The 27,201-nt window shown below is 48.8% G+C and overlaps 1 protein-coding gene across 4 annotated transcripts in view; it reads left to right on the top strand.

Moving 5' to 3' along the window:
• Positions 1-27,201, top strand: part of TANGO6 (transport and golgi organization 6 homolog) — a 93,837-nt gene that overhangs the window by 47,004 nt on the left and 19,632 nt on the right. For 3 of the 4 annotated variants that reach the window (XM_073308309.1, XM_073308310.1, XM_073308311.1), the window contains 2 exons: positions 118-175; positions 12,180-12,332. In XM_073308309.1, the coding sequence (XP_073164410.1) occupies positions 118-175; positions 12,180-12,332 (211 nt within the window). Of the gene's footprint in view, positions 1-117; positions 176-10,362; positions 10,426-12,179; positions 12,333-27,201 lie in introns of those variants that run through there. The other variant, XM_073308312.1, reaches the window with a different exon arrangement.

The following is a 27,201-nucleotide window of genomic DNA, read 5'->3' on the forward strand; positions in this document are numbered from 1 at the left end:
CTCAGAGAAATGGGGAAGTATGGATAACACCCCCAAGTGTGTGGGACTGGAGCTGTCTTAGGTGAGAACATGGGTCTCACACCCCTAAGAAGGTAACTGGTGTGCTTTGTCCTCCAGGTTTTCTTGGAAAATATGGAACATGAGGACTCCTTTGTGTACCTTTCTGCTATTCAAGGTGAGTGCAGTGCCCAAGTTGCCTGAGTTTGGTGTCTGTTATTTTTCTAAGGATTTGCTAGTTAAACGTGCACACTGTGTCTGTCATGCAGAGCCCTTCGCTCCTTTCAGTTCCAAGAAGTGTCTGAGCCAAGACAGCTACCAAGAGAGTAGCACAATGATCACTGCCTGGGTGAGATAGGTGGGGCAAGATCTGAACGTAGGCTCGGGCACCAGGAACTGCTGAGTTCCAATCCAAGCTATGCCACTCTCATATTCTGTGACCTTCACCTCTGTGCCTGTTTCCCTCTCTCAAAATAGGGATATTTCCTACCTCCTGGGCTCCTTGAGGGTTAACGTGTGAACTGCACTTGGCAGAACAATACTTTTAGACTGGCCTAGGTAGGAAACTTCTCTGCCCAATCTGTTGTTTCCTCCTTGCCAACAGTAGTAAACACCCCAGTCTCTGGATAACCTGCTAACAGTGAGGGGTTAGCTTCTCTTTCTCCCTCTCTAGCTGCAGAATCACACAGACACTGGTCACTTGTCTGCAGCATGGTAGGGAAAAAAGAAATTTCCTGTTTGTGCCATCTGCACCTCTCCACTCTTCTTATATTGATTTGTACTGAAACCCCTATTGTAACGTCAGGGAGGGCCTTGTTTCCCACAGCATCCTGCTGTCTTTAGGCCAATTTGTGGGAGTGTCTCTCGGGACAGTTTCTCTGAGTGTCTGAGAGGCCATTGTAGTCCAAAAGGTGGTAAGGTGGCCGGTTCTTGTGAAGTTCTTCACAACTGGGTCTGTCTTTGTGTCCTCTGTGGCTTGGGCTGTAAAGCTTTCTCTGGCTGCCATCAGTACTTTGCCCAGAGTACAACAAAGCTGCTTCACTGAACTGAAGCTGGAGATCAAATCATCATGACTGCAAAGGGAAATGAACGAGCGGTGATTGAATTCCAACACATTTAAGCCAGGAGAACACAACTGTCCTTGCATCTTTTACCCAGCTGTTCCCGGAACGGGTCTTGCTGGGAAAGATTTGCTTTAGAACAAAAGGAAAAGCAAACATTTTACATGGCTTCAGGTTCTGCCTGGGAGCTGTTCCCAGCACCATCTCATGGTTGAAATCGGGGTTGTACAATTGTCTGGAAGTGGGGAACAGATTTTTGGTCTAATAGAACTAGTAGCTCATGATTCCTGCCACCCACTCGGGTGTGACTAATGCACATGGAGGCACAGGTGCTGTATGTTTCCCTGTTCAGATGAGGCAAACCCCCTTCCCTGGTAAGCCATACCGGAGGGCATCTTTCCCACTATGACAGGTTTCAGAGTAACAGCCGTGTTAGTCTGTATTCGCAAAAAGAAAAGGAGGACTTGTGGCACCTTAGAGACTAACCAATTTATTAGAGCATAAGCTTTCGTGAGCTACAGCTCACTTCCTCAGATGCATGTAGCTCACGAAAGCTTATGCTCTAATAAATTGGTTAGTCTCTAAGGTGCCACAAGTCCTCCTTTTCTTTTTCCCACTATGGTTAACTAACATTTGTTTTGTGATATGTATGAGTCCTTTGTGTTCCACCCATGCTCTTATCTGTGAACTGCTAGCATACATCAGCTGAAAGGTTTGGCTTGTTTATTTAGTTTCATTACCAATTAAGCCACTGATTATATTCTGCTGCTGAGGATGTGCTGTGGATTTAGTGAGTGTCTCATCCTCAAACACTGCACATTCCCAAGAAAGTCAGAGGCAAGGCAGAAAAGAATTCCCAGGAAACCAGAGAGCCAGTGGCTGTGAAATCCAGGCTTTATGCCTCCCAGTCAGCAGTTTGGATCCATATGGATTTTCTACTGGGATCGCAGGCCTCCTGGCGCTAACATCTCTTTGGCTTTGTCTACACTAGAGCTTTGGTCATGTTGTAACTCAAGGCAATTGATTGCCAGTTGACTTGCGTTAACTAACATGATCATAAATACTAATCTAGACAGTCCATGAAAGCGTGTTGGTGGCTGTGTTAGAATTCACAGTGGTAAATACCTTTTCTTCAGCTGAGTGGGCAAACAATTCGTTGCTGTCACAGGCATGGTACAAGGCTTCCCCATCAGAATGAAGGGAAGTCGCACAGGATGCGGGGTCGGTGACCTCCGTGCTAGTCAGTGCATGCAGCTGTTCATAGAGCACAGGTCACTCTTAGATTTTTACAAAGGTTGGCTAGTAGGTGTGCTCCCCAAACTGGGCCACCAGGGAAAGGCATTTCTGAAATACACAGGTTATTTTAAAGGGAAGGGTGGGGGCAGGCTTCTGGTACCTGTGACCTGTGGGCAGTGGATTTCAAAATTGTGACCGGAGCAGCTGCTGTCCCAGGGAGAGTAGCATTGTGGGACAAATACTGGGGGACTGTTGAAGGTGACACAGATAGTTCAGTGGTCTTATGTCATGTGGGGAGATGGTGTTACTGTTTTGATGTAACAGGGAGGCTACCTCAGTGAGAGACACATGTAGCTGTGGATATTAGGTCAACATAGCTTTGTAGTGTAGACTAGGCTGAAGTGCCTCTTGGTCCATGGTGCACAGCCGTGCACATCTGGAACTGGGAGTCTGACACCAGAAACTCTCCTGAGCTGTTTGGTTCTCCAACTATGAAAGCATAAGCCACCCCACCACATGGTGAAAATATCTGGGCTCTCCTAAAAGGGGAAACCTGTCATTTCTAGAGGAACACAGATGTTTGTTTAGCTGCGCTTATAAAGAATTGCAAGGTGATCTGGCATAAAGCTGTACCAACATGCTTTATGGACAATGAACAAATAAAGAGCTACTTCCGAAGAAAAGCTGTGGTATCCGGACTCCAATCCTATTGCGTGCTACCTATCCAAACAATCCCCCTGTGGTTTCCATTCTTCAGTCTGTTCCAAACTCTTGGGTAGTGCTGCTATGCGCTTTTAAAGGGGGCTCCATGGCAGGGATGGGATTAGTTGCTGAATCCAGCAAGGAATTGCGCGGCTGCACTCTGAAGTAGCTGCAAGTGCTGGAGCAGTCCTGCTGAGGGAATTGCTGTAATCAAGCTGTACAGCTCCCGGGGTATATTTGCTGCTGGGAGGTCATGGTGGGGAAAATAAAATCTCTTCATAAGAAACCTGTGCATGTGAAGAGAGGTTAATAGCTTGCCCATGCATTCTGTTCCATGGAAATGGCTGCCGAAAATGTGCCAAGATTCCTGACTTTGCTTTCTACCTTAGACCAAGTCCCTGCAATAAGAGGACAGACACAGGAAGAGAGATCATCTGGAGAGATCTTATTCAGCACTCCAGGAAATCTCGTATTGGGGTACCTGGGCGGGTTATTTTAGTACTCACCACTTAGTAATAGGGACACTATCTCAATAAAACCACTGATAGACGGGGAATGGATGCTTGAGGGATGCCAGATAGCATAACTGTTGGGAATGATGGTCATCTATTACCGCTAACTGATCTCTAGCCTTGTAGGTGTGACTAGAACAATGTCAGACATGAGGTCCAAATGACATATTCACAACACAAGCTTTCATTATTATTTAAAAAAAAATTGTTGTTTCTGGCTCTCAGGGTTGATAAAAACCCTTCCAAAATGTGACCTAAGTGTAAGCAGTGTAGTAGTGATTGCTTGACTCTGCAGACAGCCTGAATCAGTGGCTCTGAGAGGTCTGAACTCCCCAAAGCCCTATTAATCTCCTCTATATGTTAACCCTGGAGCCCAGTGATGACACTTTAATGTAACCGTTATCTATTCAATTAACGATCACTGTAGTGCATGGAATGGGGAGGAAGGTGGCCACGGGGAGTTGCTGCAGACAAGGATGTGCAGAAAGAAAAACAGACGCAGTTAAGAGAGAGACAAGGAAGGGAAACACAGTGAAGAAATAATGGTGATCCTGTGGGGGAGCAGATTTCCCTATGGGCTGCCGAATAAGACAGCTGGGTTCCAGACACTACATGTAATGACAGTAGTGCAACGTTTCAGTGCTACATAGATACCAGAGTCTCCCCTGGATCTCCGTGATGTTGCCGGGGTGCCCCTGTGGATGGACAGGCGTGTGCTGCACAAGACTGACACTTTGGTCCATGGGCCAGAATTAAAAATGGGATTCAGCGCTTGCCACAGGATGAGTGCGAGGCCCCTGGACTGGCACCCCGGGGAGATGGTTACACGTGCACACCGTCTCCTGCAGTCACCAGGTCCGCGGCCACAGCTGTTACCAAAACTTCCATTTCTCAGGCTTGGTCTACACTTAAGTTATGCCAGTGTGGCTTGTTCTGCTTGGGGAATGGGTACAAACTGTACCCCGTGTCATGTCTTCACAAGATCTGTGCTACACCCCAGCTCTTGGAAGAACCCCTTCAGTGGGTCCCACTCTTTCCTTCAGGGCTGGCCATATGGTCCCACCAGCTCCTAGACTTGAGCCTCTAGGCTCCTGCTTCATAGTGTGAGCTCTGCCCTGTGCGTCCAACTAACAGACACCTGGTAGAGTCCCTGAAGAGTGTAAAAGTCTAATGAGCCTCGGCAGGTGTTTGCATGAGGCAAACTTTCCCAGACAGAACAGGGTTTATTAGTCACCTGGAATGCAGCACTGGAAGTCCTCAGGTTAGCATAGAGAAATAAAGATTAAGACATAGTCTGTCTGGCCCAGATAGTGTCATCTGCCATCCAAGCTGCTGTGGACCCCATTTCTGGCTCTCTCTGACCCTTTGTCAGTCCCAGGGGAGAGCAGTCCAGCCGCTTCCAGAAGTGAACTCTTTATCCCTGCCTGCCACCTCTGTACTTCGTTTTCAGGCAGAGCCATGCTGAATTCACATACTCCACCTCTGAGCGCTTCCCACTGTTAAGCGTTGATTGCTCAGTCATTGCGGGGGGAGGGGGGTTCTCATTGTCTCTGTAGATCCCGTTTATTTGGGTTGGTTTCAACCAGGTCTTTAATGACCCCTTCATTCCACCCAGGCAGCGGGATGGTGCACACACCTCATGCCTTCTAGCTGCCCCGACAGCAGACTTACCCCTTTCTCACCTACTTGGTAGCAATGTTAAGTACAGGAGGACACTGAGATACACATAGGGTTCATAAAAATATTACCGAACATTACCATTTCATCACAACTAGCAAAAGCATTCTTGGCAGAATAAACTGTCCCCCCACTAGGAGGGTTTGCTGGGGTAGCTCTACCAGTATATCTATACTTTTCCAGTGTAGACACGGCTGACGTGTGACAGAGTTGTCACTTGCCTGCAACCGTCTTTTCGGGTGTATCTGTAATAGAATCTTGAATAAGACCTTAGAATTCTACCTTTCGGCATCTAATCCTTCCAAATCTTAAACACACAAATCTAGTACTGTTGAGCCAGATGGGGAACCAGGCCATGCATCCTAGTCAGTCTCATAGATGTGCATTGTTTCCATCTCTGACCCAGGTCTCTCTCTTCAGTAGACAGATCTTTCTTGTGTATCGCTGGGTTGGGTGCATAAGGTAGCATTGTTCCTTTGGAAGGAAAGTCTTAGGGACATGATCAATTAGATTCTTAGAGGGGTAAACAATGTATTGCTTAAGAGACGCATAACTATGGAGGAAGAAAACCCCTGCGGACCTGTAGTGAAGCGATGACTCACCGGCGCAGCGCCTCCTGCTGGTTATCTCAGGAACTGGCTCTCCAGCATATGGAGCGCTTCCTCCTGGACCCCGATGCCCCTTTACCTGGGGTCCTGTCCCCTGGCAGTGCCCCCACACTCTGGGTCCCCCTCCCAGGGGAAGCTCCAACCCTCTATCCCCACCTTGCCTCAGTGGCTACTGCCAGTCATCATCTAGCCCCCGCTCACTGTGGTGACTGCAGCCTGTAATGGCCACTCATCATTGGCAAGGGGTTAGGACCTGCTGCCTTTGCCTATCCTCGGGCTGCCCCGCTGCAGCCCCAGTACCTTTGGTAGGCTTGCAACCTAGGGGTTTACCAGGCTGGAGCTGCCCAGCTCCCTTGCCCTTCCCCAGCATTGCTCCACTTCAGGTACCTTCCTCTCAGGCAGCTAGCCCTTCCTACTCCAGGGCTAGAGTGAGACTCCTCCAGCTTCTGGCCCACAGCCCTCTTATCAGGGCCAGCTGGGCCCTAATTGAGCTGGCCACAGCTGTGGCTGCTTCACCAATCAGCTTAGCTTGGCTGCTTTTAACCCCTGCTTATCAGAGTGGGGCAGCTGCCCCACTACTGGACCGTACAATTAGTTACCTCCGTCTCTGAACCTCCTCTGCAGTGCAGCAGAAATCTGAGATGAAGGCAGTCTGGGGTGGTTAAGACTGGCTCCTGAAAAATTCCCAAACCCCAGTCTGTCCCCACTTCTCTTGCTGGCTGGAGTAGGAGCAAGAGAAGAAATACCATATTTGCTTCTCGTAATTGATGACTGGAAGAGCAACCCTTCCGAAACAACTGGAAGATTAGCTTATCAGTACACTTTCCTCTCTGCCTGTACAGTCTTGAGTGTGATGAGGTTATTCTTGCCCTGCAGGTGAAATATGCACGCATGCTTAGATAGCGTTTTGAATGATTCGTGTACTGTGGGCAGCTCCTCACATGTTTAGCAGCCGCTTACGGTTCTGATTAACTGTGACAGTTTCTTGTGGCGTTGAGTCACTAAATATACACAGAAGTAACAGGTTAGATAAGATTAGAAAGCATTGTCAGTCTTACACTGTAAATGGCCTTCGGGGATGTAGGGCATAGGTTGAGAGCAGCTGATGGATGCTTTCGGCAGGTTCCCTTTTCCTCTGGGCAACACATTCTGCTTCTGCGGTAGGGCTTTCTTGCAAGTGTGTTGGAACTTGCAAGCTGTGTAGGCATTGCTGAGAACTGAAATCAGGTCTCACCCCAGAGCATGATATAGGAAGGGAGAGGGGTCTGGCACTATCCCACTGTATCTATGTAGGCTGGTGGCCAGTAATTGACAGGGAGTGTTAGATCATTGATACTTATGATATGGGGTCTATGGGTGGGGGCTGCTGCTCTGAGGATGGGAGGAAGTTAGATCTTGCGTGTCAGCCCTCACCACTGCCTGTTTGCTTGTCAGGGCCAGGAAAGCTTTGTGCCACTATATAATTCTCACTGACTAGTATCTGCTTTTTATTACGTTGACAGTCAAACCCAAAATAAGTCTGCAGTCATTTGAGCTCAGTTTCAGAACTGCAAATCCTGGACAAAGCATGGCAGTTCGGAACACCGTCAGGTCTCCTGGCTCCTGTACTGTGCTTTAATCATAAGGTCATGCTTCCCTTCAGGGTCGTTCAGACAAAACGGCCAGGCATGTTCAGATTCCCTATTTCTCAGCCTCTGAGAGTCTCCAATGTTTTCAATCTGTGGCTCAGTCCTGAGAGAGAGCACTTACACCCTTCATGGACTCATCCTTTCCTACCATCCTAGTTGTCTGCTGGTTGGTTCTCAGTATGTTTGTTGTAGGATGGCTCCACATGGAGCACCCCGCCCCCACCAGCTGTAGAACTGGGATGTCTGCCTCAGTTTCCCCTCCTTTGAACTGTTAAATAATTTCTCTCAAACATAGTTAGCATGCTATCAAGCTGGATGCCCAACCATAGCATGTTGGCTTTGTTCAGAGGTCTGAGCAGAGGAACTGTGTGGTGTGTTTAGTAACCAGCTAGGTCATGTCTCTAGCTCAGCCTGAAAATTAAACTCAAATTCTGAGTTAGTTTATGAATCATTATGGGTATTACTGTAGTGCCTAGGATCCCTCGTCCCGCACCAGGACGCCACGGGGCTAGGCTCTGTACAGACACAGAACAAAGACAATTCCTGCCCCAAAGAGCTGACCACCTCAGTGTAAGACAAGAATCAACAGAAAACAGCCTGGTGGTGGAGGACAAGGAGACGAGGAGATACTACTGGTCAGCATGACAGGCTCTGGTCTCAGCACACCAGGAATCAAACTGCCATCAAGTTTCTTGTAGGCATCACTGTGAATTACAACTCAGCAGCCAGGATCAAACAATGTCAGAAAGCATAAGGAATGGGATGGTGAATGATACAGAGAAGGGTCATGGAGGCTAGGTGGGTGAGGTCAGATCTTTTATTGGACCAACTTCTGTTGGTGAGAGACAAGCTTTCGGCACAGCTACAGCACTGCGTACAGAGATGGATGTCATGTAAATCAGTGGTGCAGCCTCACCTGGATGCCGTGTGCAGCTCTGGCCACCCCATCTGAGAAAGGGTCTTCCAGAACTAGACAGGGCTGAGACATACAAGGAGAAGGATCAGGGGCCTGGAATTCAAGGGCCTCCTCAAAGCTAAGCTCAGACCCAGGCATGGATCCTAGAGAAATCTGTTCTGGCTGCAGGTAGGAGGGCTGAGCAATGCTGGGTGTAGCTTTTTTGCGTGGGCAAAACCTGCTGTTAGTTTTCCTCTCTGCAGAGCAAGTGGAAACAGTTTCCCATTGGTTTTGCCAGTGCTGCGATTTATCTACATATATGGCAGGGGGGAAGTTGTGTGACGGAGGTGGTTACAGATCTAAAAAGGAAAAATCCATGTACTTCCTGGCCTTTGAGATGAGGCTTCGGCTCCAGCTGCCTCATTTTCTCCTGTCTGCAGGGCATTGGGTAGGGATTTCTCTTCTTTTCTACATAATTAGGGTATGGCTAAAAGGAGTCACGTCAGTTATATCAGCAGGACTTTCATGTCAGTTTTATACTCCATATGAAGCTCATTACTCATTCAAATAAAGGCCGGAGCTCCGATGCCACTCATTCCTGCCCGATAGTACCCTCTGCTCTTCTCGTCTGGGCCTCTCCCACCCAGCGGTGCCAGTGCGTCTCCATCCTAGTCGGCAGCACCCTGCATTGTCCCAGCCCTGACTCCCCCCCACGCGCAGCTGCCAAGTTTTTTGTAGGTATCACAGTGAATTAACACTCGGCGCCAGGATCAAATGGTGTCGGAAAGCACAGGCCCTGCTGGCCCGGTCTTTACCTGCAGTTCCATCAGGGTCTGCACGGAGATTCCAGGTACACTGCACCTGGGCCTGACATCAGATTTTAACCAGGATCCCAGAAGACTATTAACTTACTGGGTCCTTTCCCCTCCCCTGCTCCAGTACCTCCAGCGCTCCGCGTGTGTGGGTGAAGATGTACATTCGTTTCATAGCTAGACCCAGCCAACTCTCAACTTCCAGTCTTCTGCTAGAATGAGTTTCTCCAGGAATCTTTAGGTTGTTGCATGGGTTTCATGTAATCTGGAGACTACTGGGGAGAGGGGGGCGTACTCGACTAAGAAGGTGAAATAGCAACTCCAGAGCTGAGAGATACACAGTGCATGGACTGTTAGAAACAGATTTTGTGAGCTGTCTCCTCTCATCTGCTGTGGTGTTCAACCTGGAGCAGTACAAGATGAGTTACTCATGTGACACGAGCCCATTCTGATCTTCAAGAGAAACTTGTCACATAGTAAACTTCCAGCCCCTGTAAAAGCTATTTATTAATAGACCAGCAATGCCAGAGGACCACAACCGGGGGCTTATGTAAGGAGCAGTTCATTGAACTAGTTAGGGCTTGTGGGACAATGCACTCTCCGCAAACAGCACTCCATTAAAGCGCACCAGCAGGGTCTACACAGGCCAATTACAGTGCCCTAAAATGTTATGCATTAGAAATCAACCCCACCCTACCCCCTGTAGAGCCTACTATCCCACTGTGTAGACAAGCCTTAGTGTACGGGAGTAGATTGCTGGAAGTTATATTGAACTGGAGAGTAAACGGTTCGACAGGCAGACCACATGAGCTGAATGTGAGAGAGATTTGATACGAAGGGGCTGTGATTAGAGGAAGCTTGGCTAGGGTTGCCTTGTTGATGTCGATGGGGTTGAGGTCTCTTATGAGCGCTCAGAAGTGTCCGAGGAGATAGGGACGTGGGAGCTGCCTTGCAGAGCTCACAGGCGTACGGCCAAAGGGAGAGGGAAAGGGGTAGGGGCCAAGGTTGGTTCATTTATTGAATTGATGTGACCCAGGTTGAATTCCTGTTGTGACTTGGTGCTGATGCCTTGATTTTTCTCATCCCAGCCTATTGGTCTTTGCTGGGAAAGCCAAAACCCTTGGCCTTGCCCCAATGCCTTGTCTGTTGTACAGCGCACCTTGAGGCCTTGCCTTTTCTGTGTTCAACCTCAGCCTTTGTTGTTTGTTTGTTTGTTTGACTCTTGCCTTGCCAGTGATCTCCAGGCCAGCACCATGCTGCAAGAACCTCGCCAGGGCTGAATCCAGATGCCAGCAATTGTGTTCACTGACGGGATGCTGAATATGGCCTGTCCTGGTCTGTGCTACGCGCAACATTGTGTTCAGCGCTGTCAGCTTTTGGCGACAGGACTGAACCCTGGAAAATGGTGCACTGGACAGTCCTACCAACCCTCGGGCTGCTAGGGCCTGGCTCGTAATATTGGGGGTGTTCTGGAAGCCCCAGCTCCTTCAGTCATGTGCTACAGAAGGGGCTCACTCCATTTGGAGCCCTCCTGGCCATGGAGAAAAGCTGTAACGTAACCCAGGTACACCCCAAAGGCTCAAAGTAGATAGCAAATGAATCCTCAACCTTCATTCTTGTTTGAGCCAGTCTCATGATTTTGGGGACCTGCCTTGGAACTTTGGCTCACCAGAGATTGGAGTACTGAGGCCAGGGTAGGACACATGCTGTCAGTCCCCAAGTACGGTGTTTGAGGGAGAGTCTGAGGAGAGAGCAGTGAGGGGTGCAAAGGAGACCACTATGTTGGGTCATAAACTCCCTGGTGTTCTCCCACAATCCCCATTGCAAGGCAGGTCAAAGAGAGTCCATCTTAGGCTACAGGGTGAATTTGTCTCCGGAGCTTAGCTGAGCACTATTAAGTGCCGCAGTGCTGCTGTTTGCCAGCTCAGGCAGCTTTCAGTGATGCTTCGACCCTTCTCCTTCCCTTCAGTTTTGTAACTAGTTTTTGTCTGGTTAACATCCCCTGTCAGTCTGGCTGCGCTCTGGTCACCCCTGCCTACTGGCTGCAGATAGGTCTGGGGAGGAGTGAGTACTCTGTAGCTTGATTAGCTGGCCCCGCTCTCCCAGGGCACAGTCAGTGCCATTTTTTCTTGGGTGACAGTGGGAGTGATGGGCTGGCCCAGAACTACCTTTCAGGTTCCCAGGTTGGTACAGACAGCAAGATACTGTGATCCTCAGGCTTAAAAGTGTGAGGAGACGGAGACTGTTTGGCAAGCGTGTTGACGTGTGCTAGAGATGCCAAAGTGAACAAATACCATCAGAATCCCCCAAACTATCAACTGACACTGCCTTGTGCAAATAAAAAGGTTTGCCTACAACCTGCCTCTTCTAATCACTGTAAAAATCTCCATCTGCAAGCTCTCTTCCTTCTCATTCTGTGCCCCAGTGGATGTCTGCTGGTACCCTACAGCTATGATTGAGATCATGGATGACAGCTACATCCACCACACAAAGGGCTGGAGCAGTAACCTGTACTGCTAACAATTGCCCAGCAGCAATTAATGGGAGGTGGGAACCATGGTATTTTACAGCTCTGCTCAGTCACTAATGGAGCTGAGATGGGGAGGAACGGGGGTGGGGGGGTGCATTTTGCAGCTGCAAGACCAGTTTTCCCACCCCACCCATATTCACAGATCCACAGGTGATTAGCCCTTGGGGCCAGATACTCTTAGCATTTTATTGGTCTGAGAAGTAAAATGGTAGTTTTGGGTGTAGCTGAATGGGAGTCTGTTGCCCCAGGGAGGGACTGACCTGGAGGGTAGAGCCCTCTGAGGCAGAGAAGCTCACTGAGCAGAGAGGTAGTAAACCCAGAATAGACTCTGACATTGATTTTCTTCTGTAAGTTTGCTGTGGTTTGGTGCTCCATGGTTAGACATCCTGGGTCCATATGTCCAGGTGCTCCTACCTATTCTCTCTTCAGTTATCCTAACAACTGTGTATACTACGTACTCTCCATCCTCTGCCTTATATTTTAGATTGAATCATGTACCCCTTTTTTGTTTTGAACGTCAGGTGTTGCCCTTCTGTCAGATGTGTACCCAGAGCAAATCCTCCCCTGCCTACTGGCCCAGTATGGCTGCACTTCACCAGGCACCACAGGACCCCAGACTGCAGAGACCAGAATGAAAGTGGGAGAGGTGCTGATGCGGGTAACCCGGGCACTGGGTGAGTCTACAGCAGTTTCTCTTTTGGAGGGTGTACCAAATACTGCATCAGAGCCACTTGTACCATTACTCTTGTGTATGGCCAGGGGCTTTTATTGCTGTCTGTGTGTCCATGTTCCAGTGAAGATTAATTTTCCTGATATCTGCTGGGAGAGCAATACAGCAGTGCATAGACAATCCAGGAAGTTTTTGGAAAATATAGGGGACAATTTCCTGGTGCAAGTGCTAGAGGAGCCAACTAGGGGGGGGAGTTTTTCTTGACCTTCTGCTCACAAACTGGGAAGAATTAGTGGGGGAAGCAAAAGTGGATGGGAATCTGGGAGGCAGTGACCATGAGTTGGTTGAGTTCAGGATCCTGACACAGGGAAGAAAGGTAAACAGCAGGATACGGACCCTGGACTTCAGGAAAGCAGACTTCGACTCCCTCAGGGAACAGATGGGTAGAATCCCCTGGGGGGCTAACATGAAGGGGAAAGGAGTCCAGGAGAGCTGGCTGTATTTCAAGGAATCCCTGTTGAGGTTACAGGGACAAACCATCCCGATGTGTCGAAAGAATAGTAAATATGGCAGGCGACCAGCTTGGCTTAATGGTGAAATCCTAGCGGATCTTAAACATAAAAAAGAAGCTTACAAGAAGTGGAAGCTTGGACATATGACCAGGGAAGAGTATAAAAATATTGCTCGGGCATGTAGGAATGAAATCAGGAGGGCCAAATCGCACCTGGAGCTGCAGCTAGCAAGAGATGTCAAGAGTAACAAGAAGGGTTTCTTCAGGTATGTTGGCAACAAGAAGAAAGCCAAGGAAAGTGTGGGCCCCTTACTGAATGAGGGAGGCAACCTAGTGACAGAGGATGTGGAAAAAGCTAATGTACTCAATGCTTTTTTTGCCTCTGTCTTCACTAACAAGGTCAGCTCCCAGACTGCTGCGCTGGGCATCACAGCATGGGGAGTAGATGGCCAGCCCTCTGTGGAGAAAGAGGTGGTTAGGGACTATTTAGAAAAGCTGGACGTGCACAAGTCCATGGGGCCGGACGCTTTGCATCCGAGAGTGCTAAAGGAATTGGCGGCTGTGATTGCAAAGCCATTGGCCATTATCTTTGAAAACTCGTGGCGAACGGGGGAAGTCCCGGATGACTGGAAAAAGGCTAATGTAGTGCCAATCTTTAAAAAAGGGAAGAAGGAGGATCCTGGGAACTACAGGCCAGTCAGCCTCACCTCAGTCCCCGGAAAAATCATGGAGCAGGTCCTCAAGGAATCAATCCTGAAGCACTTACATGGGAGGAAAGTGATCAGGAACAGTCAGCATGGATTCACCAAGGGAAGGTCATGCCTGATTAATCTAATCGCCTTCTATGATGAGATTACTGGTTCTGTGGATGAAGGGAAAGCAGTGGATGTATTGTTTCTTGACTTTAGCAAAGCTTTTGACACGGTCTCCCACAGTATTCTTGTCAGCAAGTTAAAGTATGGGCTGGATGAATGCACTATAAGGTGGGTAGAAAATTGGCTAGATTGTCGGGCTCAACGGGTAGTGATCAATGGCTCCATGTCTAGTTGGCAGCCAGTATCAAGTGGAGTGTCCCAAGGGTCGGTCCTGGGGCCGGTTTTGTTCAATATCTTCATAAATGATCTGGAGGATGGTGTGGATTGCACTCTCAGCAAATTTGCGGATGATACTAAACTGGGAGGAGTGGTAGATATGCTGGAGGGCAGGGATAGGATACAGAGGGACCTAGACAAATTGGAGGATTGGGCCAAAAGAAATCTGATGAGGTTCAATAAGGATAAGTGCAGGGTCCTGCACTTAGGACGGAAGAACCCAATGCACAGCTACAGACTAGGGACCGAATGGCTAGGCAGCAGTTCTGCGGAAAAGGACCTAGGGGTGACGGTGGATGAGAAGCTGGATATGAGTCAGCAGTGTGCCCTTGTTGCCAAGAAGGCCAATGGCATTTTGGGATGTATAAGTAGGGGCATAGCCAGCAGATCGAGGGACGTGATCGTCCCCCTCTATTCGACATTGGTGAGGCCTCATCTGGAGTACTGTGTCCAGTTTTGGGCCCCACACTACAAGAAGGATGTGGATAAATTGGAAAGAGTCCAGCGAAGGGCAACAGAAATGATTAGGGGTCTGGAACACATGCCTTATGAGGAGAGGCTGAGGGAACTGGGATTGTTTAGTCTGCGGACGAGAAGAATGAGGGGGGATTTGATAGCTGCTTTCAACTACCTGAGAGGTGGTTCCAGAGAGGATGATTCTAGACTATTCTCAGTGGTAGAAGAGGACAGGACAAGAAGTAATGGTCTCAAGTTGCAGTGGGGGAGGTTTAGGTTGGATATTAGGAAAAACTTTTTCACTAGGAGGGTGGTGAAACACTGGAATGCGTTACCTAGGGAGGTGGTAGAATCTCCTTCCTTAGAAGTTTTTAAGGTCAGGCTTGACAAAGCCCTGGCTGGGATGATTTAATTGGGGATTGGTCCTGCTTTGAGCAGGGGGTTGGACTAGATGACCTCCTGAGGTCCCTTCCAACCCTGATATTCTATGATTCTATGGTAGAAAACTTTGAAGTTGAAGTTTTCACTGCAAATTTTTAGTTTATTGAATTTTTTTTTTCAGATCTACAAAAATAAAACATATTGTGAAAAGTTTGCACTTTCCAGTAGTGAGACTACTGTAAGTTTGATGGGTTAGTACTGGTCACTTAAACCAGATGTGCCCAGACTTTACCCAGCTGAGGTCACACTGGGAATTTGAGGGCAGTGTCTATCTGGCATAAAATGAAGAAGACAGCAAGCAACATCCTCGTTTACTGTTCATGGCCAGGCTGCTTGGATCAAGATGGAACGTCTGTTTGGTGTGACGGCTGCACTTTGGTCGCCCTGACTTAAAGCTACTCATTTGTGACTTGATTTTCAGGTGCGCTGAGCACCTCCAGCTCCTGCTGACTTGAATGCACACCCCCTAAAATCAGGCCTTTAGCACATTAGAATAGTTATCAGAACTACATGCCATGCCCAAATGAATGTTCAACCATTAGAGTCGCACTGCTGTGTAAAAGCCCCAGATGCAACCCACATCTCCGCAGGCACACCAACCCACTCCTTCCCCAAATATCTACAGGGGTAATGAGCCTGGCAGTGTGTCCAGAAGGCTAATGAATTCCAACCCTGACAGAACAAGGGAGGAAGCAAATCCAGCATGCAGAAGCCTTTGTAAAGAACATCCCGCAAACCAATGGGATTTCAGCTTGAGCACCTCTGCTTATTGTGACTGCATTGGCAGGTATTGCACAGGGTGAAGGATAGTTCCCTGGGTAAGATGTCAGCACAGAGCACTGGTGTAATGTGCTCTCAGCATGTCATGGAGACATAGAACTAACATGATCGTTTTTAAGGAAATGCTCAATAGATTGGGCTCCATGTCCTTCCCTGTATGATCCAAATAGATTGCCTGTCCCTTTAAGTTAAATAGCTGCTGGTAGAAATGTTAACCTATTTCATGTTTTACAAAGAACTGAGATTTCTATCCTAGGTTGTAGTTTAGGAAAAACTTAAGGGTATTTCAACTCTAGAACAGCCTTCCAAGGAAGGTTGTGGAATCCCCATCACTAGAGGTTTTTAAGAACAGTTTAGACAACCTAGACCAGTGGTCCCCAACCTTTCTTGTGGGAATAGCATATTGCTATTCCTAGAAGACTGTGGCAGGCGCCAAACACCCCACCACCAAAATGCCGCGGCCAAAAAGTGGCAACGGGAAGAAGAGCTGCCACTGAAATGCCACTGAGAAATGGCAACGCTTCTTGGCGGCATTTCAGCGGCGGGTTGTCCTGCGGGCACACAGAAATACCCTGGCAGGTGCCATGGCACCCACAGGCACCGCACTGGGGACCCCTGACTTAGACCATCTCGGACAAGTGTTTAACTTGGTCCTGCCTCAGAGTTGGGGCTGGATTAGATGACCTCTCCAGGTCCCTTCCAGCCTGACATTTCTATGGTTCTTCATGTATTTACCCCAGGCAAAATCAGAGGGGAAAGTTATCAGCTGGGCCAGTGACCTGTGAGCTACAGTTGGTTGATTAGACTCTTCCAAACTTCAGTGCTTCCCTTCCACAGGGAAGCACTGGGAAGGTTTGGGCAGGAGGTGCTGTCATGTTAAACAATTGCCTGTCTTGCACCTCAAGTCGATGATGGAGTTTGGCAACTGAATCATAAGTTACTCAGCAGAGAGCAGAATGGCAGGAACTTGCAGCCCAGGAAGGTCCAGACATTGCTAATGCTGGTGGTTTTCATCCTTGCTGCTGCCAGAGTCTCACTGTAGAGCGGGTGTTGTGGGATGCCAAGACACACAGGGTGGAGGGATAAAATAAAGCTGGACAAGTCTCTTCTGGCAGCTGCTGTAACAAGTAATACCTAAAAGTGTGCCCTGCCTCTTCACAGGCTAAGCTAAACAAACCAAAAGGAAAAAGAGCCAGGATTTCCCTTCCTCTCCTGACCTGAAGGTGCTTAGGCTTTGGCTTTCCCTTTGTGAATCAGGAGGGCTAGATGCAGCTCTCCCCCAGAGGAGAGGTATTTGGAACCGCAAGGGGAGTCCAGGGCTCAACGTACTGCCTCCACACTGCTTATGTTCACCCAAGAGCTAACCTGGAGACCCAGGCCTGCTAATCAGCTGAGCCTCCAGAACCCGATCCTCCCGGGAAGGAGTGATGCCCTTGAATGAAGAGTGCAGAGTAATCCGTGATCCCCATTGACAGGTGGATCTAAACAATTTCCCTCTGTGGGATTTCAGGATTTGGCCGGGCAGGGCCTGCAGCCGATGCCATTGTAACTAGCACCAGTCCCAAAGCAGGGTGCCTTGGAGCTTAGTATCTCCTTCTGCTCCTTGGAGAAGTAGTGATCCCTCTAGTTTCTCTGAGACAATTGCCTCATAAACCCAGCTCTGGCTTCTCTTCCATCTCAGGATACTGGAGCCTTGGCGCTTGTTGTGTTGTAACTAGTCTAAACCTTGCGAGGAGAAGCAAAGTCTTTTCAGCAATAATGTCCAGCTTCTCAGAGCTCTACCCGCTTTCCCTGGCCCGACAAACACTGGGAAGCCGACAAAGCTCCCTATATGTTTTGATCCAGGTGTGATGTTTACTGCACCATAAACTCTCCCTCTACTTCACTTCTCTGTCAGTGGTAGCTCAGGAGTTGCCTGCCTGCTTCCTGTATGGCTAACAACGCGTTATAAAATGGAATGGTATTGCCCAGCACTTCCTGGCTCCCCTGGGACTGAAGCTTTGTGGCTTGTCTGGGCATGATGGTGACTGTGTGCCCTCAAGTTCTGCTGTTACAAAAAAAAATCCTCTTATGGGAGGGGAGTTATTTGTATGTGCCAGTCTGGTGCCTCTGGATGTTTGGGAGACCTGCTTGTCTGATAAGGGGAAATAATACCTGCTTCTTGCCTTCTCTCTTCTCCTGCCCAGCCCTGTGTTGTGAGCTCCCCAGAGAACAGACAGTATTCCTCCTACTTCACTGCAGAGCCAGCTGCATCCATTGACTAGATTCCTTTCTAGCCTTTTATTGAACTTAACTCTGTACATTATCAGCTGTCCCAGATGCTTCCCCATCTGTGCCCCCCTCACATTGGCCTGGTGCAGAAAGTGATTAATAAAACTGCCTTGGGCTGCTGCTAGGCTGCGGTGATGGAGGCAGAAATCCTGCCCTGGCCAGCACTGCTGGTGGCTAAGGCTTCCAGCTCCACGGATGCTAGCATTGGGAGCCCAGAGTTGCCAGGTGCTGCTGACACTGTAAGCAGATGGCCTCTAGCTGCTCAGAGCCATACTAATCAATGCATACTTAAAATGCTGTTGGGCCTCCCGGAATTGCTCCCACTGGGGGACCTGAGCCTGGGTTAGCAGCAGCAGGGATGTTCTGGTGATTGCCCGGGTGTGGGCAAGGTGGCTGGGGTGACATGTGTTCTCACAGACATGGAATATCTTAAGACGCTGATCAGCAGTGCTGTGTTCTGGGCGCCCGCCCCACTACTACTCACCCTTTGTGGCTACTGTTCTCTGCACTCGAGTTGTAGCACAGACCTCTCCCTGGTGAAGGGAAAACTTCTCTTCTACAGATTGCTGCAGAAGAACTGTGGGACTATGTTAGAATGATGGACTGCAGTGAGGCTGGAAAGCCTGCTGAGTCCTCTGCTCTCCTAGTCCAGTGTTCTTCCCTAGACCTTTCCCTTTAAAACATGGAAATGCTGGTTTGGTGGGATCCGCAGGTTCATCACTCTTGGGGTGGGAATTGGGAAGGGTTAGCTGGAGGTTTGCATTCTCATTGCCCCCATCTCCTCAAGTTGCCTGGAATGGAGTGTTGTGCTTTCACCATCCTCTTATTGTTCAAATGCAGTGTCCTGAGCGATATCCTTATGCCCAGGAATCTCGAACAAATGAGCGATTCTTGAAACCATGGAGTGATTCTGCAGATTCAGCACAGAGCATAAGTTATGTTCCCCTACTTCGCAAAACAGCCCCTGACTCTGTCTCCTCACTGGGAGTGGTTGATCCAACTCTTGAATGATTGACGCTCTTTCTTTACCTTCCTCCCTCCCAGCCATTCCCCTTCAGTGGGTAGATGAGTGGTTGGGGGAGGTGTGTAGACCAGTCCATCACTGTCTTTCACTGACAGAAACTCCCCCTTGCTGTGTGGTCTCTGCAGCATTTAGAATGTTTAACTCTCAGCTTCCCACTCAGCCGTATGGTGATTTGAAGGGCTTTTTGTTTTCCGAGGTAGAGTTACACCTCTTGCTGGTTGGATTCCTTTACACTGCTATCCTAAACCTTCTCCAAAAACCACCAACTGCAGGAAAATTCTTTTGGCTCGTAGACATGAGCTGCAACTGGCAAAGGGCCCTTTTTTTAAAGTTAATAACATAATTACACTGCAGTGTGTCAATGCTGTATCCTGCTCATTGCTGATTTTTCTCCTTTTTTTTAAAAAAACAAACCAGTTGCAGTTCTCCTCCTCCTCCTCCTCCCCAAAGCAAGGGAGCTGGTTTGGATTGGTGGCCTTTGCCCTGTTCCAGATCTGAGAGAACAGGGAGCAAGAGGCTGAATTTAAAAAAATAAAATGTAGGGCTGGCTGTGTTAAATAGACCATTCATGAAAATGTTCCCTGAGCTTTGCAGTTACCAAACCAGACTGGAAAGTCAGGAGATCTGAACGTCATGCATGGTGTTCAGCAATGCTAAGAATACGAAAGGGCAGGTTCCCACTCCAGCTTTGGCTCGGCCCTCTCATCTCTTATTAATCCTCCTCTTACTGATTGCAAGAGCCCACTAGTGGCAACATGAAATGAATTCCTTGGATCACAACAGCAAGATATTTTGCTGTACAGTGACAGCTTGCATTCACTCTTCCAGCCTTTCTTGAGTAGAGGAGGCTCCCAGGCCCATCTTGGCAGGGCGTGATGGGGAGACTGGGGCTTTTCCTGCATTCAGCCTAGTCTCTGGACTGAGGCTCTAGCAAGTATCGCTAATGTAGAGACCTAACCAGTTTTGGGAGGTTGAGTGGGGGCAGAATCGGGTATTTGGCCAATAATGGAGAAATAGCTGGGGAGCAGGGTCTTGTGTGGATGATATGTACAGGGAGATGTGTAATGTTGTGGTCTCTGGCACATACTTCAAGACCCTGGGGAAGGTCTTGTCTCTAGCCTCTCATGAGACGGGTTTGCAGTTTACAAGCCAGTTATGGAGAGCTTTGTCTGGGAAAAGCAGGGGCGGGGCCTGTGGTCCATACTTGAAAATTCAGTGAGGGATGCTCAGGAAATGGGGTCAGGTTTAAGATACCTGTGTACACTTAGATACCAATGTGACAGGCACCTTAAATCCCAAAGCTAGACAGAGCCAAGGTTTGCATTGGAAGAGGAGCTAAGTATTCCCTGACTCTGATGGTCAGCGTTTCTGAACTCTAAGACCATGTCTACACTACGTTTTGTCAGGGCAGCTGTGTGAAAAACCACACCACCTAGCTGACGCAGCTATGCCATCAAAATCCCCCCGAGAGGAGACGCAACTCCGCTGGTAGAAGAGTGCTTCTGTCTGATGTTGGGGGGGGGGGGGGGATGTTATGCTGACAGAAAACTCCCTCTCTGGGCGTGTGCTGCATCTACACTAGGGGGCTTTGCCAACATAACCTGTCAACCATTTGTAGCATACACAAGCCCTTGATATGGTTGGTCGTCTTGACTTTTGCCTCATTAATACTATTATCCTCTAATGTTTTAAACTGGTCAATAGTTCTCTGTGGCCTCAACTCTGACTTCAGTTGTTTGGCTGGGATTCGTAGGTGACTGTCTCTGCCACCCATCGGGGACCTGCCATGTAGGAGGAATCAGCTCCTTGGCAGTCGATTGCAGCCCTTCGTCCTGGGTAGAAGATGGACCTTGCGATGCCCCTTGTTGAGCCTTGGCAGAACAGGGGCTCTGTTGTGACTGGCACGTGGGTGCCTCAGCCATCATGTGTCACTGTAAGGAGAGCACCACAGGGGCTACTGACATTGGGGGTTGGAGGGCAAGCTGTGATGTTGCCAGGCTCTCACCCATCTCCTCCAGACTACACTCTTTTACCGGTACAGTCCCTGAGACATTTAGTCTTTGGCATGTGCTGACTGGCCTGAGTATTTATAGACCAAATTAAATTAAACTGTATGTCTTTAAATTGTGCATATTGCAACACACTAAAGAGTTTATCCAGCATTTTAAACCCATCTTTTTATCTCTATATTTTTTCTCAACTTTGCCATGAATTGGAGCTCCATCTCCTCTGGGGAGACAATCCTGCAGCACAACTGACCCTTTTGTCTCCTTCAGAGTAGAAGGAAGGCTACTTGCAATGGTCTGATCACATCAAATGACTGTAGCTGAGTGGAGTTTGCCAATCCGTACAAGAACTAAAATTAGCCATTGGAAGAACTTTGTATTTTAATGTGAAATCAAAATGCCGGTAACATTTTTGTGTTAACATCTCATTTACCTAATATTGATTTGAAGCATCTGTTGTAACCAAGCTAAAGTACATGGTTACATCCCCTGGCTGGGATGATTTAGTTGGGGATTGGTCCTGCTTCGAGCAGGGGGTTGGACTAGATGACCTCCTGAGGTCCCTTCCAAACCTGATATTCTATGATTCTGTGATCCAGTAGAAATGGACAGGCCGCTTGAGACTACACCCAACCTCTCACAACAAAAATAAATACACGTGAATTCTTTCCATGTTGATTTTTGTAGCAGGAACATCCCTGGCAAAGAGCATTTCCAGTGTCGTAGCCATCCCTTCGGTAGTACTACTTCGGCTTAGCCAAAGGCCATTAACCCCATTTAGGTTCTTAGGCCGTGCCCACCGCACTGGTATCTGACTCCTCCCATGTGGTTGCTAATCTGAAGCAAATGGCGTGGACTGGGGCTGTTGTTTCTTTAAGAGGGTGAAAACTGCCTTGCGGTTGCCTCCCTGGGGCTCTTGTGCGGCTGGTGGCACAAACTGTCCCTTCCAGCAGCGCAGCCATGGGTACATGTTTGGCTCCTGTAACTTTGAAATACTTGGCACGGTCTGTCTGCCGTAATGGGCTGTCTCACTGCAGTGCTGAACAGAATACCCTTCCTTGGCTGGTCGGGAGCAAAAGTTGTTACCCACTGGTGGTTGGTCTCAGTGCACAGGTGCCCACATTACAACTGGCATTAGTTGTCAACCTTGGTAGAGAAGCCAAGCGTGGAAGAGCCACGAAGACTGAATCTTTCTTACCCCTAGCTGAGGTCTTTCCGTTCAGATTTGAGATGTAAGAGCAGGTCTGGGGAGCAACTGGTGGGAAGCTTGTACTACCCCTGTTCGGGCTGTGCTTATCCAGGTGACCAGGGATCTGAACTCTCTCCGATAAGAACAGCAATGGCCTAATGTTCCCCAAAGTGCATGGGACACTGAGAAATATAGACTTGGGTGGCTGCGTGTGCGCAAACCAGGAAAGCAGAACTATGGGACGACTGTAGAAATGTGTGGTTTCAGAGTAGCAGCCGTGTTAGTCTGTATTCGCAAAAAGAAAAGGAGGACTTGTGGCACCTTAGAGACTAACCAATTTATTTGAGCATGAGCTTTCGTGAGCTACAGCTCACTTCATCGGATGCATTCAGTGGAAAATACAGTGGGGAGATTTATATACACACAGAACATGAAAAAATGGGTGTTATCATACACACTGTAAGGAGAGTGATCACAGTGGCCCACCTTGATTATCACTGCAAAAGGTTTTCTCCCCCCGCTGGTATTAGCTCATCTTAAGTGATCACTCTCCTTACAGTGTGTACGGTAACACCCACTGTTTCATGTTCTGTGTGTATATAAATCTCCTCACTGTATTTTCCACTGAATGCATCCGATGAAGTGAGCTGTAGCTCATGAAAGCTTATGCTCAAATAAATTGGTTAGTCTCTAAGGTGCCACGAGTCCTCCTGTTCTTTTTGTAGAAACGTATGCAGCCTGCCCGTCCAGTGAGTGCTTAGTGAGGCTGTACTGGCTGCACTCGCGTGTCCCATCAAGACCGAGAGCTTGCTTCAGCATGCAGGTGGTTTAATATTGGTAGTATGCGCACGGTGCGGAGGCGGCCAGGGAGCTAGTTATCTCAGCTCCCAGCTGCTCCAGAGGAACAAGAGGATACATCATTCTTTCCCTTTTGCCCTCAAGACAGTGGGAAACAATCTTCATAGCAGGTTAAACTGTAGCAATCTGGGCTGGAACAAGAGCCTCAATACAGAATAAAAGTCCAATCAGTTGATCATTGCCTTCAGCAGGATATTTGACCCTGAATTTATGGCTGTAATTGTCGGCTCTAAGTGGTTACGAATAAATTATCTGTATGTCTCTGCTGCAGCTTCAGTAACCATGCCTAAGATGGTTCCAGGTTGGGATCCTCTCAGCTAATCACGGAGCTCCAGCGGAGTATTGTTGGGCATCTCCTGGTGGCCCTGTCCAGCCAATAACTGGCCCCTCACTAGATGATGATAGTACCAGAAAATCACTGACAACTAGTAGGACAATGAGGCAAAATTATAAAAAGGAAAAACAATTTAAACCATCCCCTCCCCCTCCCAGTGGTGCTGGCAGTAGCAATGATAGATTGGCAAGAGCTGGCCGGTGCAGAGAGAGGGTACGTTTCTGGGATAAAAGCCCCCGAGTGTGTGACAATTGAATCAACCGGATTTCTACAGCAGCGGAAACTCTGATTAAATGTTCCTCAGTAATTGGCCAGCTAGCCAAGCCCTGACAGAAGGGTCAGTCGGGAAACGCAGTCAGTTGGTGACTGGAAATCAGGGTTTATTTCTAGGGACCTTGCCATTCATTCTGTTCTGTACTATACTACAGAGTCCCTTGTTTGACTCTGGAGACAGTGGAGGTGGACATCGTGTGGATCCACATGCAGCACAGACAAATTAAACGGTGATTTCTCCTCTTCCCCTCCTGCTATGACACAACTGCCTTGGAGGAGAAACCTTTTGCGCTGTATTCTGCTCGGTTAGGGCTGAATTTTCATCTTGGGTAGCAGGCACTGCTTGCCTTGAAAAATCTCCAGTGGTGCTGGACTCTACAGGAGATGCAGCGCTGGGCTGCTTGTCTCTCTGAGGACAGGGCTGAGCCCTTGGTTGTAGGCTGTTGTAAGTGACAGTGTGGCACACAAACTTCCCATCCAGTGAGTGCTTGTTTGCACCAGCTTTAGCTCTTTGTCTCAGCCTTATTATGAAGTAGATTTTTGCTTCTGGCCCATGGCAGCAGATAGTTCAAGGCAAGTTGAGATCTGTTACCTGGCTGAAAGTACTAGAAAAGCAAATAGAATCTGTGTAACCTGATGCTGGTGTGTGTGTCACTTTGAATCACTGGCTGCACCCTGCTTATCAGCAAGCCTCATTTCGGATGGGGCAAGTGGGGAAAAAGCTCTTTCCTTCCCTCTCTGAGGTTTCCTGAAGGATTTACTTCATCACAGGCACATTAAATCTGCCACAGCTATGTCAGGGGAGACATTTCCTCTGGTTAGTCAGGGATTATCCGCCCTGCTCTGCAGGGGGAGGGGAAGCTGCTTTGTTCGTTCAGTAACTAATCCACCAACCTGCCAGTGCTGTCACTTGCTTTAGCAAGAGAGAGCCATAGTAATTAGCTTTCCCTCAATGGCATGGGCCTTTCAGTGCAATGCAGGGGAGGTGCCAGCCTACCAGTGCAGAGAAAACCCTACAATATTACCTCCAGGGGTATAGACATCTTTGCTGCATGGTACAGTGTGTGAATTCCAGAACAAGAAATGTAGCATTCTTTTATTTATATTAGTGTAGCGCCTAGGGACCCCGGTCCTGGACCAAGACTCCATGGTGCTAGGCGCTGTACAGACACAGAACAAAGAGCTGGCCCTTGCCCCCCAAAGAGCTGACAATCCTAACTGTAAGACAAGAGAAACAGATGGAGACAAGAGTCAGGGAAGTACAAGGAAACAGTGCAGGCCAGTATGACAGGTGTCGTCTCAGCACACCCAGCAGCCGAACCATTGTCAAGTGTTTTTAGATGTGCTGGCAAAGGAGAGTTTTACAGAGAGATTTGAAGGGGGATCATGAGGTAGCTTTGCAATGTTTCCAGGGAGCTCCTCCAAAATGTGAGGGGCAGAATGGGAGGAAGCACGAAGGGTCTGGTGTGAAAATGCAATGGACAGAGAAATGTTACAGATGGGCAGCCGTGTAGTGCGAGGGCACCATTGCTTTAGTTTATGGTGTTCCCAGAACTCTGCAGTGGTGGTAGCCCTGCTATTAACTGGCTGAAGTCTATCTGTGTAGAATTGGAGGATGCCAATGAGCAGTCCAGGCTGTGTGACGCTGATACAGCGCTGTGTGTTCTGCGCTGCTGTCTGAACTGAGAGGGAATCGCTTAGAATTCAAAGAGAGGTGAAGTTAACAATGACTTGGAAATGCATTGAGACGCGCTCTTGAGAACACCTCACCTCTGGTCCCCTGTTATGGAAGCCAGTCCTTGGTTCAAGCCATCTGCTGTTCAGAACTGGAGAATGAGGTTGGCTTATGTCTGGCAGCAGAAGCCCGAGTTTATCATGCCTACTGTAATAGTGGATGTTCTTGTTGTTGTTCATAGAAATGTTAAATCTTTGTGTGACTGCTGCTGAGCCTTGTGGTATCTTGTGGCAGCTAGTCCTGCACGATAACTCTGCTTGGCACATTTTTTATTAAAAAACCCCTTTTTGTCAGCTTTAAATTTTGGTGTGTTTCGGCTGCGTGTGTCCCCTTGCTCTCGTAGTATGAAGGACTAGACAACAGTGCCCGCTTTGCCCACTCTGAACCATTCATTCTTCTTCAAATGATGGCTCATATCCATTCCAATAGGTGTGTGCGCGCCGTGTGCACGATTGGCGGAAGGTTTTTCCCCTAGTGGTACCCAGCTGTGGAGTCCCCTGGAGTGGCATTTTCATGGCATTGTATATCGGTCCCTGCCGCCTGCTCAGTTCCTTCTTACAGCCTGTGACAGTCGTTGGAACAGCTCAGTCTCTTGCATTCACAAGTGCCTACCTACCCCTTTTCTTAGTTGTAAATAGTTTCATAGAGTGATAGTTACAGTAGTTTGTAGTTTCATAGTTAGCTAAGCTTACTTTGGGGGGTCCCCCCCCCGTTTTCCCCAGATACCGGGGCATGCCTCTGTCACAGGGGTTTAAGTCATGCGAGAGGTGTACGAAACCTATGCCCAGAGGTGACGCTGCTTGTCTTAAGTGTCTGGGAGAAGGTCAGACAGACAAGTGCTCCATTTGCAGGAGCTTTAGACCCAGGACTAAGAGGAAGCGGGACTATCATTTGAAGCTCCTCCTGATGGAGTCGGCCCTCAGCCAGTACCAGAAGCTGCACCAGCAGCCTCGGTGCGGGATGCCCCGGCACCGAGAAGGGTCTCCTCCAAGGAGCATCTGCACCACTCCCTGGCTCATAAAGCCAGTGCTAGCAGGCAGCACCACTCACAGTCCCTAGTGTCGCATAAGAAGAAGAAGGCGGCAGATGGGTTGTTTCCCCCATCAAGAAGCCATGAGCGGATTCCAGCGGGGTGCATCCCACGTGAGACACCCGTGGCCCGGGTGCCTTGTCTCCTTGAAGAATCCGCTTTGTCTGCACAGAGACTGGGGTATATCTGCTTTGGGCTGGGCCATTCGAGCCCCCTGCCATTCGAGCACTCTGTCTCCCACCCTAATACAACTCGCTGAACGTTCTGTGTCTGGACAAGAGGGTTGTACGTCTCATTAGCACATTTTCATCAGTTATGCAAAATTGCATCCCTACCTTTCTCTGTCCCTTGATCCCTTCCTGTGCCTCTCTAGACTGTCTCCTGGGCCTGGTTTAGGACAAGCAGGACTGCAACTCTGCCTCTTTGTCCCATAAGCCCTGGGTGATGCTTTAGTAGTTGAATTGAAATGCATGTGTGTGCAGTAATGCCCTCTTCTCATCAAGCAGAAGTGCATGCGAGAGGCATCTCCGCTATCTGGCCATGTAGTAGGTCAGCAGCAGAGCGGCATGTTTAGGGGCTGCCTGGCTCTGAGAATCAGCTAGGCCTAGAGCAGCACGCGGCAGCCTGCTAAGATCTTGTTCAGATCCAGGTGAGAGCGACGCTCTTCTCTCGAAAGAGCTTGCCCTTTTCTGACTCTTCCCTTTTCTGACTCTGCCCTTTTCTGGCCCTGATGTCCAAGGGCACGGCCCCTGACCAGGTTGGCTCTGTCTGTTGTTCCCACACCTATAGTCTCGGATGTACAGCCGGTATCACTGGGACCTGAAAAACTACCGGAAGTGAGCAAATGCCCCTTGGGAGCATGGAGTCTGAGCTC

Source organism: Lepidochelys kempii, chromosome 12 (genome assembly GCF_965140265.1).
Source record: "Lepidochelys kempii isolate rLepKem1 chromosome 12, rLepKem1.hap2, whole genome shotgun sequence".
In the NCBI taxonomy this organism is placed as follows: Eukaryota; Metazoa; Chordata; order Testudines; family Cheloniidae; genus Lepidochelys; species Lepidochelys kempii.